The 18,667-nt window shown below is 49.2% G+C and overlaps 1 protein-coding gene across 1 annotated transcript in view; it reads left to right on the top strand.

Annotated features, from left to right (window-relative positions):
- Positions 1-18,667, top strand: part of LOC141113399 (polycystin-1-like) — a 179,305-nt gene that overhangs the window by 83,343 nt on the left and 77,295 nt on the right. Inside the window, exons 19-21 of the mRNA XM_073606457.1 lie at positions 2,427-2,567; positions 7,884-8,021; positions 9,026-9,308. Of these exons, the coding sequence (XP_073462558.1) occupies positions 2,427-2,567; positions 7,884-8,021; positions 9,026-9,308 (562 nt within the window). The remainder of the gene's footprint in view (positions 1-2,426; positions 2,568-7,883; positions 8,022-9,025; positions 9,309-18,667) is intronic.

Here is an 18,667-nt window from a genome sequence, read left to right as displayed (position 1 = left end):
ATCAGATAATTGTTGTCGGACTTTCCGCCAACAAATGTTGGTTAGCATGTTCTCAAATTTCCACCAACAAATGGGCGTTGTCGGATTTTCCGATCGTGTGTACACAAGTCCGTCGGACAAAAGTCCAAAGTACAAACACGCATGCTCGGAAGCAGATGCAGTCGGTCTTGTAAACTAGCGTTCGTAATGGAGAATTAACATTCGTGACGCGGCAAATTATGAAATCTCGAAATGCAGCGTACAATTCTCTTCTTCTTTAATGGGATAATAATGAAGCTGCTTTGCTGGTGATACTGATGGAGTTATTGCAAACAAATTTTCAAAGGCTTTTTTTTTCTAGTGATATCAAAAATAATATTATTATGTTTTTTTTTTTTTTTTTTTTGTGCAAGTTACCACAACACCATTGTCCTGTCGTTTTTAAGATCAAAGACACAACTATGTTGGTGTCCCTTGTTAATTTTACATTGTATTTTTTTTTAATTGTAACTGCTACTCCCAAACTGTCTTTTGAAGTAAAACACATAACCAAGTATTATTCTACACAATTTTTTTTTTTGAATGAAAAAAATGTGAATTAAAAAAAAAATTAGACATGCTATCTACCAATAGAACTTAACCAAAAAGTGCATTCTATACATCCAAAAATATAGAAAATATACCAAGTCAAATCATTATTCAACCAAAAAATAATGTCAAAGCAATAACTCCAAGGGCAATAAGACACAACACGTTATCTCCTCCGATTCCGCAACATGTCTGGTCGACGAACGGCCGTTCAGAAAAGAACTGAAAAGCACGATATGAAAAGCGCTAAATGAAAAACGCGAAAAGAAAAGCGCAAATCAACACACACCAAACTTTTACTAACACGAAATCAGCAGAAGGAGCCCAAAGGGTGGTGCTAAAGAGCTGAAAAACCACGTAGTACCTCACTACGTTTGTAATTATTGGCCAACATTTGTGTGACCGTGTGTATGCAAGATAAGTTTGAGCCAACAGCCACGGTTTTGTTGTCGGAAAGTCCGATCGTGTGTACGCGGCATAAGAGTTTCAATTTGTTTGCAATCAGGCAGGCCCTTCCACTACATGGTTTTGGTAAATCTGAAGACAAAAATCTGCAGAAAATCTAATAATGTGTATGGGTCTTGGGGTTCCAATACAGATTTGTAAACTTTATTATCTGCCAAAAAAAATCTGTCAAGCCAATTTCCAGTCCAGACACATAACAAAGTCTTGCCCATTTACTTTGCTCTATTTCAGTCCAATAAATACAGCTAGGTCAGGGCTGTTATTGGATAGTGAAGGAACAGCAACTCAATAAAGAGGTCATCTCTGTGTTCTCTTCCCCAATCAGCAAACTCTATATGTGAGATTCACAGCACTGTGTAATGCGGTAAAGCTCGATTGACTTATAGCATTACTCTCTCTTTTGCAATCTGAATGTTAATGTGCAGTGGATTACAGAAAGCTAGTGCAAAGAGAAATTTCTTATTTTAAGGTATAAAACAGTGGTCTCCAAACTGTGGCCCGGGGGGCCAGATGTGTCCATTTGCTTGCCTTTATCTGGTGCTTTGGGCACTATTTCACCTGACATCAATGATAGAGAACATTCCTCTTACTGACACCATCGATGGGTCACTATTTTTCTCATTGTGATCAACAATGGGGCACTATTCCTCCCATTATAACACATGATGGGCCACTGATGACGAGACATTTTCCACTCCCACTGACCACAGTCCGGCCCCCCTAAAGCCTGAAGGACGGTAAACTGGCTCTTTTGTTTAGAAGGTTTGGAGACCCCTGGTATAAAAGAATGGAATGAAATAGGGCTTTAAATGTCAGTTTACAAATATACTTGATGGTTCATTTTTCGAGTATGATAAATTGTGTGTTGTCTGTCACACCCAAACTACTATGCTAATTTTATTTAGTCTAAAACAAATATACTCCTCTGACCAGCTATGGATTGGGCTTTTTTTTAATGAAAGTTCCTGCAGGAAGAACCTTCTTGGACAGTCTGTATTGTCTGTAGACCACCATCTTCTCCCATCTTATGTATATGGCCGGGGTCTCCGAACTACAGCTCGCAGGCCACATCTGACCCACTTTAAGATTTTATGTGGCCCCAAGCTAGGGTTAGTGCCATACTTTCAATGTGCACAAATTAAGGCTTAAGGACTGCAGAGGCTGCATATGGTTTACATAGGGCCATTGATGTAGGGGGAACTCTGAAGGGTATGCTAATGCAAGGGAAGATTCTGATAAGGACACTGATATGGGGGGGGGGGACCATGATGTAAGGGGGGCTCTGATGGAGAACTAGATGTAAGGGGGGCTTTGATGTAAGGGGGGACCTCAGTATTGGCAAGTGCCTATGTCACTTTAATGACTTCCTTTCACTTGTTTATGTGTTTCCAAAGGGTACATCCTGCCCCTTGCCATCTTTGCCTGGACTGCCAAGGATCTCGGTCATTTGGGCAGCACCTTGTGCTAATAACTCATTCATCTTCACCCTAACTGTATGGAAGCCTGGAAGACCTGCAGCCACAGCCCAGCAGATAGTAAGTGCAACTAAATTTGATGTATATGATTTTAGAAATTCTGTGAAAAAAATACTTGTCTTTTGTTTCCCATGGCTATAACTAAGAAGCACAGAAAAAAATATTTACATTTTAGTTCCTGTAAATGAAAACTGATCTGTATAGCTGAGCAAATCCATGTCAGGAAAACAGGCTTAGCTCCTATGCTTTCCTAATACACCGAACCTCCCCTGATTCATCCTAATTTTTAGCTGAAACCCCCAAACTCTACAACTGTTATCCACATCCACCACCAAACACTTCTTTTAGGACCGGTTCACACTGCCGCGACTTTTGTGCAACTTTGAAGTCGAGATCCCAGCGCGACTTCGGCATGACTTGCATACGACTTCTTTAAAGCAGAACTCCGGCCAAAAATTTTTTTCCATGTCCTTGTTGCTGATCTCCTATCTTCACCAACTTTGCAATCCATGTTCTTCTAAACTCTGTAGTTCTTTTATAATAGGCTGCTGAACTTGCTGAAAAACCGTTATTGCCTGCTGACATCCTGTTTCTAAGACCGAGCAGGGAGTTCTATTTCCTGTAGTGGAGCGGAGAAGGTGTCCTCCTTTTTCTCTCTCCTCCTTCCTCCCCCTCCCTGCCTGGTGGTCCACCCCTCTGCAACATATGATATGAGGCACTGGTAAGACTGACATTTGGCTCTGGTGGCACCTGTTATTTGGCTCTGGTGGTCCCTGACATTTGGCTCTGGTGGCACTTGTCATTTGGCTCTGGTGGTCCCTCACATTTGGCTCTGGTGGCACCTGACATTTTGGCTCTGGTGGCACCTGACATTTGGCTCTGATGGCCCCTGACATTTGGCTCTGGTGGCCCCTGACATTTGGCTCTGGTGGTCCCTGACATTTGGCTCTGGTGGTCCCTGACATTTAGCTCTGGTGGTCCCTATCATTTGGCTCTGTTGGCCCCTGACATTTGGCTCTGGTGGCACCTGACATTTGGCTCTGGTGGCCCCTGACTTTCGGCACTGGTGGTCCCTGACATTTGGCTCTGGTGGTCCCTGACATTTGGCTCTGGTGGTCCCTGACATTTGGCTCTGGTGGTCCCTGACATTCGGCACTGGTGGCCCCTGACATTCGGCACTGGTGGACACGACACATTGCACTGGTTTGTATTATTAGGCTGTTTCCTATCATACCGTGTATTATGTATGGCTTGCTGGCTGCAGAATGAGGGGTGTGATTTATGATGAAGTGGGCGAGTTCACATTTGTACAGACCTTGTGTATCTCCCACATTCACTCCCATCCCAAGGATTCATGGGAAATGTAATCTGATTACAGTGAGAGAGAGGAGGATATGATGCAATCATTGTTCTAACATCTCCTCCTTGCCAGAATCAAGGTTGCATTTTTTGAATCACAAAACTGACTTCCTGAAAATTCAAACAGACATATCTCTTATACGGTAATAAATTTCACAAATGTAATAACTGTTTAGTGTTGTGTGTGTGTGTGTGTGTGTATGAGGGGGGGGGGGGGGGGTTGGGCTGTACTAATGGGGAATTTCTTCGAAAATCCCGGAGTTCTGCTTTAACAGAAGTCAATGCATGTTGTGCCGAAATCAGACCAAAAGTAGTGCAGGAACCTTTTTCTAAGTCGGAGTGATTTAAGTTGCTTCTATTACAATGGTTCCATTGCACTTAATGGGGCGTGACTTGTCATGCAACATGTGCTCTCAAAGTTGGAGTAAAACGGGCCTTATGCCGCGTACACACGATCGGACTTTCTGGCATACTTGGTCCGGCACACTTTCCGACGGACTTTGTCCGCCAGGTGCGCCGGACTTTAAAACGGACGGACTTGCCCACACAAGACCGGACTTTCCGGCGGGCTAATGCCGCGTACACACGAGCGGACTTTCTGGCATACTTGGTCCGGCGGACCAGAGTGCGCCAGACAATATGACCGTGTGTAGGCTTCGGCGGACTTTTTTTCCCCAAAAGTCCGCCGGACCTAGATTTAAAACATGTTTTAAATCTTTCCATCGGGCTCAGTTTCTGACGGAAAGTCCGCTCGTCTGTGTGCTGGTCCAACGGACCATATACGCAAGGGCAGGGTATTGGGGGCGTGATCAACATCACCCGGTGACCACGCCCCCTAAAACGTCACAGTCCCAGCATGCCCAGGGACTGTGACATCATAAGGGGACGGGGTCTCCGCCTATATAAGTCACAACAGAGCCCTCAGAGAGCAGTCCAGCCGGAGAGAGTGTCGTGTCAACATCTGGAGAAGAGAAGAGGGAAGAAAACAAGAAGCCAAGAAGCCCAGAGGTCCGGACCTCCACTTGCAAAAGAGCGGCCTGAAGACAGCGGAGGAGCCGGCCGAAGAACTGGAACACCGGGAGAAGAGGCTGGAGAGAGCGGAGGAGAACCAGCCGGACGCCGGGAGAAGAGGAACCGGAGGGACCCCTGAAGTCGGAAGAAGACCCCCGAAGCCGGAGGAAGACCCCCCGGAGCTGTTTAATAAATTATTTTTAAAACCTGTGTAGTGTTTTATTATTGACAATTTTTCCCTAGGTGAATGGGTAGGGGTACCATGTACCCCATACTCATTCACATAGGGTGGGGGGCCGGGATCTGGGGGCCCTCTTATAGGGGCTCCCGGATTTCGATAAGCCCCCCACCCGCAGACCCGACAATCAACGGCCAGGGTTGTTGGGAAGAAGCCCTTGTCCTCATCAACATGGGGACAAGGTGCTTTGGGGTGGGGGGGCCCGCAGGGCGCCCCCCTCCCCCAAAGCACCCACCCCCCCATGTTAAGGGCATGTGGCCTGGTACGGTTCAGGAGGGGGGGGCGCTCGCTCGTCCCCACCCCCTTTCCTGACCGGCCGGGCTGCGTGCTCGGATCGGGGTCTGGTATGGATTTTGGGGGGGATCCCACGCCGTTTTTTCGGCGTAGGGGGTTCCCTTTAAAATCCATACCAGACCTAAGGGCCTGGTATGCCCCGCGCTCACCGCAATAGGAAAATTTGTTTTTCCTATTGCAGCGAGCACGAGATGCAATACCCTGCCCGTGCGTCGTATCTGGTCCGTCGTACCAGCATACAGACGAGCGGGCTTTCCGTCGGACCGGCACACAGACGAGCGGACTTTCCGTCAGAAACTGAGTCCGACGGAAAGATTTAAAACATGTTTCAAATCTAGGTCCGGCGGACTTTTGGGGAAAAAAAGTCAGCCGAAGCCTACACACGGTCGGATTGTCCGGCGGATTCTGGTCCACCAGACCAAGTATGCCGGAAAGTCTGCTCGTGTGTACGCGGCATTAGATGTGCTTATTGCTGGTCCATTGCTTGTTGCAATCCAAGGACACTGAGTCTCCTCAGTCTACAGGATTCCCCTAGATGGCTTCAAGTGTTGTTTTGCAGCAGACGCCAACTGGTCCTGGTAATTGCCAGCTGTATGTGTTCCAGATTTTTGTTATCCAAAAGGAATATTAATTTGTTGGCTGGAGAACTCTAGCTCTTGCTCAGCAGGGGCAGTGTTGGACCTTTGCAGAAAGACCGCTGCTTCCACATAGAGTGCAAGGATCCTTCTCTTCAGCGTGCTGGCAGGGGGCAGGCTTGTTTTCTCAGGCTTTGCTACTGGAGATTTCCAGCTTTGACTCATCAAGGGGGGTGTGTTGGACCTCTACAGAGAGACCACTGCTTCTACACAGAGTGCAAGGTTCCTTCTCCAAAGCATGCTGGCAGCGAGCAGGCTTTGCTTCTCAGGCTATGGCTGTTTTCTAATGAAAATATATGTAAGACTTTGAACACCTTTTTTCTGATGTACCTGGAATGTATTTAGCTGATTTAAACTGAAAGTTCAATTGGGCTTTAAAGTGGTTGTAAACCCCTGAAAAAACAAACAAAAAAAAAGTCGGCATCGCATCAGTTCGGAACGGTGCTATTGCCGGCAATAGCTGACGATTTGGCATGCGATTTGACAAATCGCATCAATGTGAACCTAGGCTTAGTGTTTTAAATATTACACTCCACAAAAACGATCTTCTCCTACATTATTGTCTTTCCTCACTTGGCACGGTGATGTCGTTTTGTGCTGTGGATTGCTGGAAAATCAGAAACCACATAGTGACATACGATTATTGGGAGAAGTGATTGCTGCCATAAAAAAGCCATGTGAAGCCCTCCGGGAATCTTTTGCACTGAGTGAAATCTTTTATGCCTTTTTGTAAGTAAAAGAACAGCAATAAGAACAATGAGACCAACCCCTATGTGGTCATTACATATGTGCATGACGAAAAAATGTGTTTTGTTTCGTTTTGATTCGTTAATCTAGTTATTTCTTTTAGTTCAATTCGGTTGATTCGTTCAATTCGTATTCGGAATTTTCGAATTTTCTTCGAATTTACTGATTTTTCTCGTTTCAAAATGTTCAAATCGATAAATTTTCTAATCGGTCGAAACTAACATTTTATATTCTTTTCGATTTGAATGCAGCAAAGTGAACAAACAAAAGAAAAATCTTCATCAAAAGATTACAGTGGGGGTTATTTACAAAAGGCAAATCCACTTTGCACTACAAGTGCAAAGTGCACTTGAAATTGCACTGAAAGTGCACTTGGAAGTGCAGTCGCTGTAAATCTGAGGGGTAGATATGAAATGAGGGGAAGCTCTGCCGATTTTATTATCCAATCATGTGCAAGCTAAAATGCTGTTTTTTATTTTCCTTGCATGTCCCCCTCAGATCTACAGCGATTGCACTTCCAAGTGTACTTTCAGTGCAATTTCAAGTGCACTTTGCACTTGTAGTTTTTGCACTTGTAGTGCAAAGTGGATTTGCCTTTCGTAAATAGCCCCCAATGACTCTTTAAATCACCTTTTGGCTTAACAAAAACAGCATTATTTTCAAAATGGTACTGTAATAACACACACAGTCTTTGATATCAGAATGTTGTGTAGTTAGAATTTGACTGGAGTTCAATGTAAAATTCGATTCGAATTTCAGTCCGAATTTCCGAAATTCGGACAAATTTCATTACGTTGTCACATTCGGCAAAATTTGTTTATATTGTAAACATACCCGAATCTCCAAATAACGAAAAAAATGTGTCCGAATATTAATTCGGAGCGAAAATAACCGCACATGCCTAGTGGTCATGTACATGAGAATGTTGGGTACTCAGTGATGGATAAGAATATCAGTTCCTACAGGGCAGTGATGTACGGGTTTGATAACTGGATGGTCTTGCATTGCTCAAAAAAATTTGGTAAACGTGTTGGTGACAACGATTGATTTTAATGCCTAAATACTATTTACAGTCTCTTTCTCTCTCTGCAGGTCTTGCTTCAAGCTGGCAAGGTGTTACCAGCCTTTGTTCAATGCATCTCATGCCATTCATCATCTCCCTATCAGTTCAGCCCTAGTGGTCCTGTGATTTTGTATGGTGAATGTAATACTTGCCACAATGATACAATGGTGAGAAACTCCTGCAGTGTAATGAAAAAAAAAAATGTATGCAACAGTATTAAATCATGAGTTCCAACAGTATTAATGTTGGGTAATTCTACAGTTATAGTCAGTTTTAGAAAGTTGTCAACTGTGTTGGGGAGTGCAATGATGTGCATTTCTTTTAATTCTTAAAGGTCAGGCACTATGGGATTGAATTATGAAAACTGGAGAGTGCAAAATCTGGTTCAGCTGTGCATGGTAGCCAATCAGCTTCTAACTTAAACTTATTCAATTAAGCTTTGTCAAAAAAACTGGAATCTGACTGGCAGTGGCGTCGGGGGGGGGGCTGGAGCCCCGAATGGGTCCCCAAAATGCCCCGGGTCTCAGGAATGCACCATTGTATTGTTAGCCCCGAGCGCCGCGGCCGAGCGGAGATCGATCTGATCCTGAGCGCCGCCGAGTGCGACCTGAGTGACATAGCAGGTCAGTGTATATATGTCAGGTAGGTCAGTGTATGTCAGGTAGGTAGGTCAGTGTATGTATGTCAGGTAGGTCAGTGTATGTATGTCAGGTAGGTAGGTCAGTTTATGTAGGTCAGTGTATGTCAGGTAGGTCAGTGTATGTCAGGTAGGTCAGTGTATGTATGTCAGGTAGGTAGGTCAGTTTATGTAGGTCAGTGTATGTCAGGTAGGTCAGTGTATGTCAGGTAGGTCAGTGTATGTATGTCAGGTAGGTAGGTCGTCAGTGTAATGATCAGTGTGTCAGGCAGGTGAGTTTAGTGGTCAGTATTGATGGGCACTGGTAAGCCAGGCAGCAACCAGCAAGTGAGCTTACCCCCCGTCACACAACCACACAACCCCACCGCCCTGCCAAAAACCCTGCTCCACTAAAGCCGCCCCTGCCCCCGTGCCGGCCTTGGACTTCGGGCTGAAGCCCCTGGTCTTTTTGCCACCTAGCAACGCCCCTGCTGATTGGTTTCTAGTAAATCAACCCATCATATTACATACACAGATGTTTTTCATGTCTTTCAGTTTACTTGGAGTGCGTTTGACTCCCTGGGGCATCCTCTGACGTTGGACAGGAACACAACCACCAGTGGGCCATGGAGCCCCGAGCTTATAATCCGGAGAAGGGTCCTAGAGAATCATCTGTCTTATACTTTCTATTTGCGGGTTGCTCAGCAGAGAGGATCTGAATGGGGAGAAAGCAGAATCACCCTTATACCAAATAGGCCGCCAACTGGGGGGAGCTGCTCATTGCTCCCCCAACACACTCTTGTATGGTTAGAAACTCTCTTGGAGTATACCTGCACAGGTGAGTAGCCACCAGAAATATCACACTGCAGCCACAGGCAAAGCTTCTTGGTAATGGCAATGTAATGCTGTGTTCTTCTCACACCTGATTTATTTTTATTTAAAGCTGGAGAGTGCAAAATCAGGCTAACTTCTGCATAGAAACCAATCAGCTTTCAGATTTTATTGCCAAAGCTTAATAGAACAAGAACAAGGGTGCATACACCACTTCAGGCAAAAAATGGACACACCAGGGGCGGACTGACCATTGGGGCACTCAGGCACTGCCCTAGGGCCCCATGCCACTAAGGGCCCCCATCAGGGTTGCCAGCCTCAATAAAACCTCAATAAAACCAGGGACAGTATGTTAAAATCTGTGTTTTTCTAAAAATCCCAAGATTATAGCTGCCCCGCCTTTCCAGTACCTTTTCAGTGTGTGTATGTGTATTCTGTGTGTGTATACTGTGTATGTATATTGTGTGTGTGTGTGTGTGTATACTGCGTGGGCCCCATAATCTATTGCCTGGGGGCCCCATAATCTCCTATTGCCCGGGGACCCCATAATCTCCTATTGCCCGGGGGCCCCATAATCTCCTATTGCCCGGGGGCCCCATGAGTTATCAGACCGCCCCTGGGACATACCCAATCCAAGGTGCTAATCCCGGCTCATCACCGTAGGCAATATCAAGAGAAGAAAAGATTGATCGCACACTTGAATCCAAAAGATGCTGTAGAAATTTCTTTATTGTCATGAGCCAGACAAAATTGCTCATGACAATAAAGAAATTTCTACAGCATCTTTTGGATTCAAGTGTGCAATCAATCTTTTCTTCTCTGCTTAATAGAACAAGCTGAGGTTAGAAGATGATTGGCTACCATGCAGAGCAGCACCAGATTCTGAGTGCACCAGTTTTAGTAAATCTACCCCAGTGTGTCTATGGAGTTGATTTACTAAAGGCAAAAAGACTGTGCACTTTAACCACTTGCCGACCAGCCGCCGTCATTATACCGCGGCAGGTCGGCACGATCCCGCGAGCCGTTGTAGCTATACGTCGGCTCCTTTAAGCGGGATAGCAGGCGCGCGCATGCACCCGCTGCACTTGGGGGGTGCCGATGCGCGTGACCAGCAGTCGCGATGACCGCCAGCCACGAACGATCGCGAACACGAGAGGCAGAACAGGGACGTGTGTGTGTGTGTGTAAACACACAAATCCCTGTTCTGTTGTGAGAGGAGATGCAGATCGTGAGTTCCTAATAGCTAGGAACCACGATCTGTCATCTCCTATAGTCAGTCCCCTCCCCCTACAGTTGGAACACACAGTCAGGGAACACCGTTAACCCCTTGATCGCCCCCTAGTGTTAACCCCTTCCCCGCCAGTGACATTTATACAGTAATCAGTGCATTTTTATAGCACTGATCGCTGCATAATTGTCAATCGTCCCAAAAATGTGTCAAAAGTGTCTGATGTGTCTGGAATAATGTCACGATAAAAATCGCAGATCGCCGCCAGTACTAGTAAAAAGAATAATAATAAAAATGCCATAAATCTAGCCCCTATTTTGTGGACGCTATAACTTTTGCGCAAACCAATCACTATGCGCTTATTGCGATTTTTATTACCAAAAATATGTAGAAGAATACATATCGGCCTAAACTGCTTTTTTTTTTTTTTTTTTTAAATTTGGGATATTTATCATAGCAAAAAGTACAAAATATTGTGTTTTTTTTCAAAATTGTCGCTCTTTTTTTGTTTATAGCGCAAAAAATAAAAAACGCAGAGATGATCAAATACCACCAACTCTATTTGTGGATAAAAAAGGACGTCAATTTTGTTTGGGTACAGCGTCGCACGACCGCGCAATTGTCAGTTAAAGCAACGCAGTACTGTATCGCAAAAAGTGCTCTGGTCATTGAGCAGCCAAATCTTCCGGGGCTGAAGTGGCTAATAAGTGCAGTTGCTCAAGAGCTTAGTAAAACAGCGATTTTGCTTGCACACAATTGGATGATGGAAGTCAGCAGAGCTTCTGCTCATTTACTAAGCTCTGGAGCAACTGCACTTGCAGAGTACAAATGCATGTTGCAAAGTGCACAGACAATTTGCCTTTAGTAAATCAATCCCTACGTTTACTAGGAAGATACATTTGCAGTTGTCACCTTACGTCATCTTCCTAGAGCCTCGTCTCCCTTATTTATTATTACCTGAATTTTGATGTTGGGAAGACTGTTTATATCAACTGTGACGAGTTGGGGAATTTGTAGCTCATTGGTAGCGCCAAACCGTGAGTTTACTCCACACCAGAAGTACGTTTCAGGGCTTTTTCTGCCCACTTTTTTTTAAAACAAAACAAAAAGAAACACAAAAGTTCACATGGATCTCTTCCCACGTATCAATGTGATAAACAAATAATGTTCAGCCTCATGGCTCTTTTTTCAGCTTCACGGGTTAGGCCTTCTGCTTTGGTCCTCCAGAAAATCAAACACACAGTCCCAGTGCTTGTGCACAAAACGCTGCCTCCTTGTCAGCTCTGACTGTTTCTCCTGCAGCTCCCAGCTGCTACATCCTCACACGCTCGTACCTTTGTCCGTGCTCCTTCCTCAGGCATCTGAGGAAGGAGCACGCATGCTCCGAACGCGAGCGCGCTACGGCCACGCCCCCCGCTCTCCTCCACCTGGTGTCATGCCTGAGGAAGGAGCACGCATGCTCCGAACGTGAGCGCGCTACAGCCACGCCCCCCGCTCTCCACCTGATGTCATGCCTGAGGAAGGAGCACGCATGCTCCGAATGCGAGCGCGCTACGGCCACGCCCCCTGCTCTCCTCCACCTGAGGTCATGCCTGAGGAAGGAGCACGCATGCTCCGAACGTGAGCGCGCTACAGCCACGCCCCCCGCTCTCCTCCACCTGATGTCATGCCTGAGGAAGGAGCACGCATGCTCCGAACCCAAGCGCGCTACGGCCACGCCCCCTGCTCTCCTCCACCTGAGGTCATGCCTGAGGAAGGAGCACGCATGCTCCGAACGCGAGCGCGCTACGGCCACGCCCCCCGCTCTCCTCCACCTGGCGTCATGCCTGAGGAAGGAGCACGCATGCTCCGAACGCGAGCGCGCTATGGCCACGCCCCCCGCTCTCCTCCACCTGGCGTCATGCCTGAGGAAGGAGCACGCATGCTCCGAACGCAAGCACGCTGTGGCCACGCCCCTCGCTCTCCTCCACCTGACGTCATGCCTGAGGAAGGAGCACGCATGCTCCGAACATGAGCGCGCTACAGCCACGCCCCCCGCTCTCCTCCACCTGATGTCATGCCTGAGGAAGGAGCACGCATGCTCCGAACGCGAGCGCGCTACGGCCACGCCCCCCGCTCTCCTCCACCTGGCGTCATGCCTGAGGAAGGAGCACGCATGCTCAGAACGTGAGCGCGCTACAGCCACGCCCCCCGCTCTCCTCCACCTGATGTCATGCCTGAGGAAGGAGCACGCATGCTCCGAACGCGAGCGCGCTACGGCCACGCCCCCTGCTCTCCTCCACCTGATGTCATGCCTGAGGAAGGAGCACGCATGCTCCGAACGCGAGCGCGCTACGGCCACGCCCCCTGCTCTCCTCCACCTGATGTCATGCCTGAGGAAGGAGCACGCATGCTCCGAACGCGAGCGCGCTACAGCCACGCCCCCCGCTCTCCTCCACCTGGCGTCATGCCTGAGGAAGGAGCACGCATGCTCCGAACGCGAGCGCGCTATGGCCACGCCCCCCGCTCTCCTCCACCTGGCGTCATGCCTGAGGAAGGAGCACGCATGCTCCGAACGCGAGCACGCTGTGGCCACGCCCCTCGCTCTCCTCCACCTGACGTCATGCCTGAGGAAGGAGCACGCATGCTCCGAACATGAGCGCGCTACAGCCACGCCCCCCGCTCTCCTCCACCTGATGTCATGCCTGAGGAAGGAGCACGCATGCTCCGAACGCGAGCGCGCTACGGCCACGCCCCCCGCTCTCCTCCACCTGGCGTCATGCCTGAGGAAGGAGCACGCATGCTCAGAACGTGAGCGCGCTACAGCCACGCCCCCCGCTCTCCTCCACCTGATGTCATGCCTGAGGAAGGAGCACGCATGCTCCGAACGCGAGCGCGCTACGGCCACGCCCCCTGCTCTCCTCCACCTGATGTCATGCCTGAGGAAGGAGCACGCATGCTCCGAACGCGAGCGCGCTACGGCCACGCCCCCTGCTCTCCTCCACCTGATGTCATGCCTGAGGAAGGAGCACGCATGCTCCGAACGCGAGCGCGCTACAGCCACGCCCCCCGCTCTCCTCCACCTGGCGTCATGCCTGAGGAAGGAGCACGCATGCTCCGAACGCGAGCGCGCTGTGGCCACGCCCCTCGCTCTCCTCCACCTGACGTCATGCCTGAGGAAGGAGCACGCATGCTCCGAACATGAGCGCGCTACAGCCACGCCCCCCGCTCTCCTCCATCTGATGTCATGCCTGAGGAAGGAGCACGCATGCTCCGAACGCGAGCGCGCTACGGCCACGCCCCCCGCTCTCCTCCACCTGGCGTCATGCCTGAGGAAGGAGCACGCATGCTCAGAACGTGAGCGCGCTACGGCCACGCCCCCAGCTCTCCTCCACCTGATGTCATGCCTGAGGAAGGAGCACGCATGCTCCGAACGCGAGCGCGCTACGGCCATGCCCCCTGCTCTCCTCCACCTGATGTCATGCCTGAGGAAGGAGCACGCATGCTCCGAACGCGAGCGCGCTATGGCCACGCCCCCCGCTCTCCTCCACCTGGCGTCATGCCTGAGGAAGGAGCACGCATGCTCCGAACGCAAGCACGCTACGGCCACGCCCCCCGCTCTCCTCCACCTGACGTCATGCCTGAGGAAGGAGCACGCATGCTCCGAACGCGAGCGCGCTATGGCCACGCCCCCCGCTCTCCTCCACCTGGCGTCATGCCTGAGGAAGGAGCATGCATGCTCCGAACATGAGCGCGCTACAGCCACGCCCCCCGCTCTCCTCCACCTGATGTCATGCCTGAGGAAGGAGCACGCATGCTCCGAACGTGAGCGCGCTACAGCCACGCCCCCCGCTCTCCTCCACCTGATGTCATGCCTGAGGAAGGAGCACGCATGCTCCGAACGTGAGCGCGCTACAGCCACGCCCCCCGCTCTCCTCCACCTGACGTCATGCCTGAGGAAGGAGCACGCATGCTCCGAACATGAGCGCGCTACAGCCACGCCCCCCGCTCTCCTCCACCTGATGTCATGCCTGAGGAAGGAGCACGCATGCTCCGAACGTGAGCGCGCTACAGCCACGCCCCCCACTCTCCTCCACCTGGCGTCATGCCTGAGGAAGGAGCACGCATGCTCCGAACGCGAGCGCGCTATGGCCACGCCCCCCGCTCTCCTCCACCTGGCGTCATGCCTGAGGAAGGAGCACGCATGCTCCGAACGCAAGCACGCTACGGCCACGCCCCCCGCTCTCCTCCACCTGACGTCATGCCTGAGGAAGGAGCACGCATGCTCCGAACGCGAGCGCGCTATGGCCACGCCCCCCGCTCTCCTCCACCTGGCGTCATGCCTGAGGAAGGAGCATGCATGCTCCGAACATGAGCGCGCTACAGCCACGCCCCCCGCTCTCCTCCACCTGATGTCATGCCTGAGGAAGGAGCACGCATGCTCCGAACGCGAGCGCGCTACGGCCATGCCCCCTGCTCTCCTCCACCTGATGTCATGCCTGAGGAAGGAGCACGCATGCTCCGAACGCGAGCGCGCTACGGCCACGCCCCCCGCTCTCCTCCACCTGGCGTCATGCCTGAGGAAGGAGCACGCATGCTCCGAACGCGAGCGCGCTATGGCCACGCCCCCCGCTCTCCTCCACCTGATGTCATGCCTGAGAAAGGAGCACGCATGCTCCGAACGCGAGCGCGCTACGGCCACGCCCCCTGCTCTCCTCCACCTGATGTCATGCCTGAGGAAGGAGCACGCATGCTCCGAACATGAGCGCGCTACAGCCACGCCCCCCGCTCTCCTCCACCTGACGTCATGCCTGAGGAAGGAGCACGCATGCTCCGAACGCGAGCGCGCTGCGGCCACGCCCCCTGCTCTCCTCCACCTGACGTCATGCCTGAGGAAGGAGCACGCATGCTCCGAACATGAGCGCGCTACGGCCACACCCCCCACTCTCCTCCACCTGACGTCATGCCTGAGGAAGGAGCACGCATGCTCCGAACATGAGCGCGCTACGGCCACACCCCCCCACTCTCCTCCACCTGACGTCATGCCCGAAGAAGGAGCACGCATGCTCCGAACATGAGCGCGCTACGGCCACGCCCCCCCAACTCTCCTCCACCTGACGTCATCTTCCTAGGAACCTGCTGACGCGCTGTCTGAGGGAACCCCAAGCCATCGGAAGCTACGGACTCCACCGCAAGTGGCCGAGGCCTTCCCCGCCACAGCCCAGCTGTTTTGTGATGTGCTGCGTTGCCCAGGAGAACCTACCTATGCCTATTTCTTATCACACAAATGTGAGTGTACAATTTGTAATAAAATTGCGTTTTTAACTACTTACCCTTAGAGCAGCGCTGCTTTTCTTTTTGCTTTTTCATACCACAGAATCCCTTCTACTCTGACAAGCCGGCTGCTGCTCATCATAGAAGCCTTAACCATCTTTAACTGTTTTTAACTGTTTAATACCCCCTGGACATATCCTATCCCCCACGCTACTGCCCCTTATCTACCCACTAGCAGCACCTGTCAGCGCTCCATTTCCCCTCTGTTTCTAAAGTGGAGTACACACTATAAGAAAATCGGGCGAATGTTCATCCGATTTTTCTCGATGTTTCACAGCAAATCGGAAGCAATGAACGAAAGTTCCTATGAAAATTCTCGTTTTTTTTGTTGTTTATTGTTTCTGATCATGTGCAGTCTTTCATTTCTGATTTTTTCAGAACATTTTTCGGTACACATTAAATGAAAATCGTCCGTTCTGTTCCCGTAAGAGAAAAATTTTGGAGTTTGTCCCTTCGGGAATTTTCGTACAAAATTTCGGAATCGGCTGTCGAACGTTGTGTACACACTACACGAAAATTGTACGTAAATTCTTTGGATGAAAATGTTTGCCCAATTTTCTTACAGTGTGTACGAGCCTTCGTTCTGGCTCTAACATAAACCCAGCACACACCTGAGCCATTAGTGTGCCTGTTTCCTAGGAAATCTGGACCAGACTGCCATTTTAACCAGTGGCTTGGGCCCTACCTGCCACACAATGTTTGGATTATACCAAACTCCTCTCCACCATCAGTATTTTTCACTACTGAATGCCCTGGTGACCGTTTGGACCAATGGCTGCACGCAGCAATGTGGTGCTTATTGTTTGTCCACAAGACCCCAAAAGCCAGAAGTTGAAGCCTTGATTAGTAAAGGTAAGGTGACCAGATTTTTAAAATGAAATCTGGGGACAATTTTTTTTTTTTAATTGGCAAATGGTAAATGATTTTATAAGCAAATTTTCCTTAAGTTATATATGCAGTGTATGTGGTATGTGTTTATGAAATGATTGTATGATATATATATATATATATATATATATATATATATATATATATATATGTTATCTCTCACATTTCGTCCATGAGATAAAAAATAAAGATACATCTTAGAATTTTTTGGGATATGACTACCAAATGTTAAGGAGATAAGATAAAGAAAAAACTTGGCGGTAGGGATGGGGCAGCAAAATTCAAACCCAATCCGCCGGGGACAAAATCGGGGACAGACTTGGTCCGGGGACAGTGTCCTCAGTCCGGGGATTGTCCCAGGAAACCGGGGATGTCTGGTCACCTTAAGTAAAGGGGTTGTAATGACAGTGATCTCTAGCAGTCTCGTATAACATGCCTCTAGTCTCTAAATGTCTGCTGCAGCATGTCTTCAATCTCAGAGTACACCAGAGCTCAGAGCACCCATCCCCTGTATATTGTCCACAGTTGTCTGACCATCTCCTGTGGCATGTCTGCAGTCTCTGACCATCTACGGTAGTATATCTGCCGTCTCTGACATTTCCTGTAGTATGTAGTCTCTGACAGTTTTACATATTATGCAGCCCTGTGATGATGCCAGTATGGTAGAAGCCATGTATATCTAATAAGTTGACCACCATTGTTGTAGTGCTTTGTCTGCTTTCATTTTACATGTTGCCTATTATCACCTGTAAAATGCTCTTTGCAGTCTCTTGTTGTTCAGCATTCCTCCTGACTGAGCAGGGCTCCTTGCAGACTGCAGCAGTGGTGGGATAGAGCTGAGAATAATTTATTTCTTAATGTTTAGGGCTGTATAATTATATTGCACCATAGGTGTGTATGAATATTCTGCAGAAAGACTCTAAGGCGTTAAGATGGGAATCAGTTTTAGGCATAATTAGGTGATCCGAAAACACCAATTTAGTGCCAGACAGATAATTATACAGCAAACAGTACACAAGAAGTATCACTTTTGTGTCATGACTCAGAAAGCATTAAGTAAGTTGGGTCAAAGCACATGAGGTTGGTGACTCAAAAAGCAATGAAGTCATGACATCAGCATTGAGCCAGTCAGAAGACAGGAGCAATGGCAGTCTTAATATTTATCTCAATACAGGGTCCCTTTAAATAAATGCTTATCAGACTTCTAGGGGAATGCAAAATGTAATAAAATGAGGGAAACAAACCATGCCAGCTAATTAAATTTCAACTTGGTTTAGTTTAAAAGAGTCACGCCCTAAAAGATGATTTCGGATTGGTCACAATACGTTACTGCAATTTGCCTTTTAACATACAGTATAAGCAGTGGCGGTCCGTCCGTCTGTCCATCTGTTGGTCGCTCGTCCATCCTCCCACTAGCCCCACACTTACCCCATCTAGCAGTTTCTGCTCCTTCTTGCGTCTCCTCCTCCTCATTTCGCCCTCGGCGGCTTCCCTCCTCCTTTCCTCAGCGGTTTCCCTCCTCCTTCCTTCGGTGGTTTCCCTCCTCCTTCCCTCGGTGGTTTCCCTCCTCCTTCCCTCGGTGGTTTCCCTCCTCCTTCCCTCGGTGGTTTCCCTCCTCCTTCCCTCGGTGGTTTCCCTCCTCCTTCCCTCGGTGGTTTCCCTCCTCCTTCCCTCGGTGGTTTCCCTCCTCCTTCTCTCAGTGGCCAATATCATCGCTTCTTCTCTTGGCCAATCAGGTCACATAACTTGGTGGACTCAGGGCGCAGTGCTCTGCGCCCTGAGACCACCCTTTTTTGAGCCTCTGGCTCTAATCAGCTGCCTCTAAATGAAACAAAAACAAAAAAAAACCCATTGGAATCCATGCATCCGGCGCCCTGCAGGGAGATTAGGGGCCAGATGCATGGATTAGGGGGGCGGCACCCCTGTGCCCCTAATGG

The sequence above is a fragment of the Aquarana catesbeiana genome, linkage group LG12, assembly GCF_042186555.1.
Source record: "Aquarana catesbeiana isolate 2022-GZ linkage group LG12, ASM4218655v1, whole genome shotgun sequence".
Taxonomy (NCBI): domain Eukaryota; kingdom Metazoa; phylum Chordata; class Amphibia; order Anura; family Ranidae; genus Aquarana; species Aquarana catesbeiana.
Note: the sequence above shows the minus strand (reverse complement) of the source record. Positions and strands in the feature narration are given on the sequence as shown.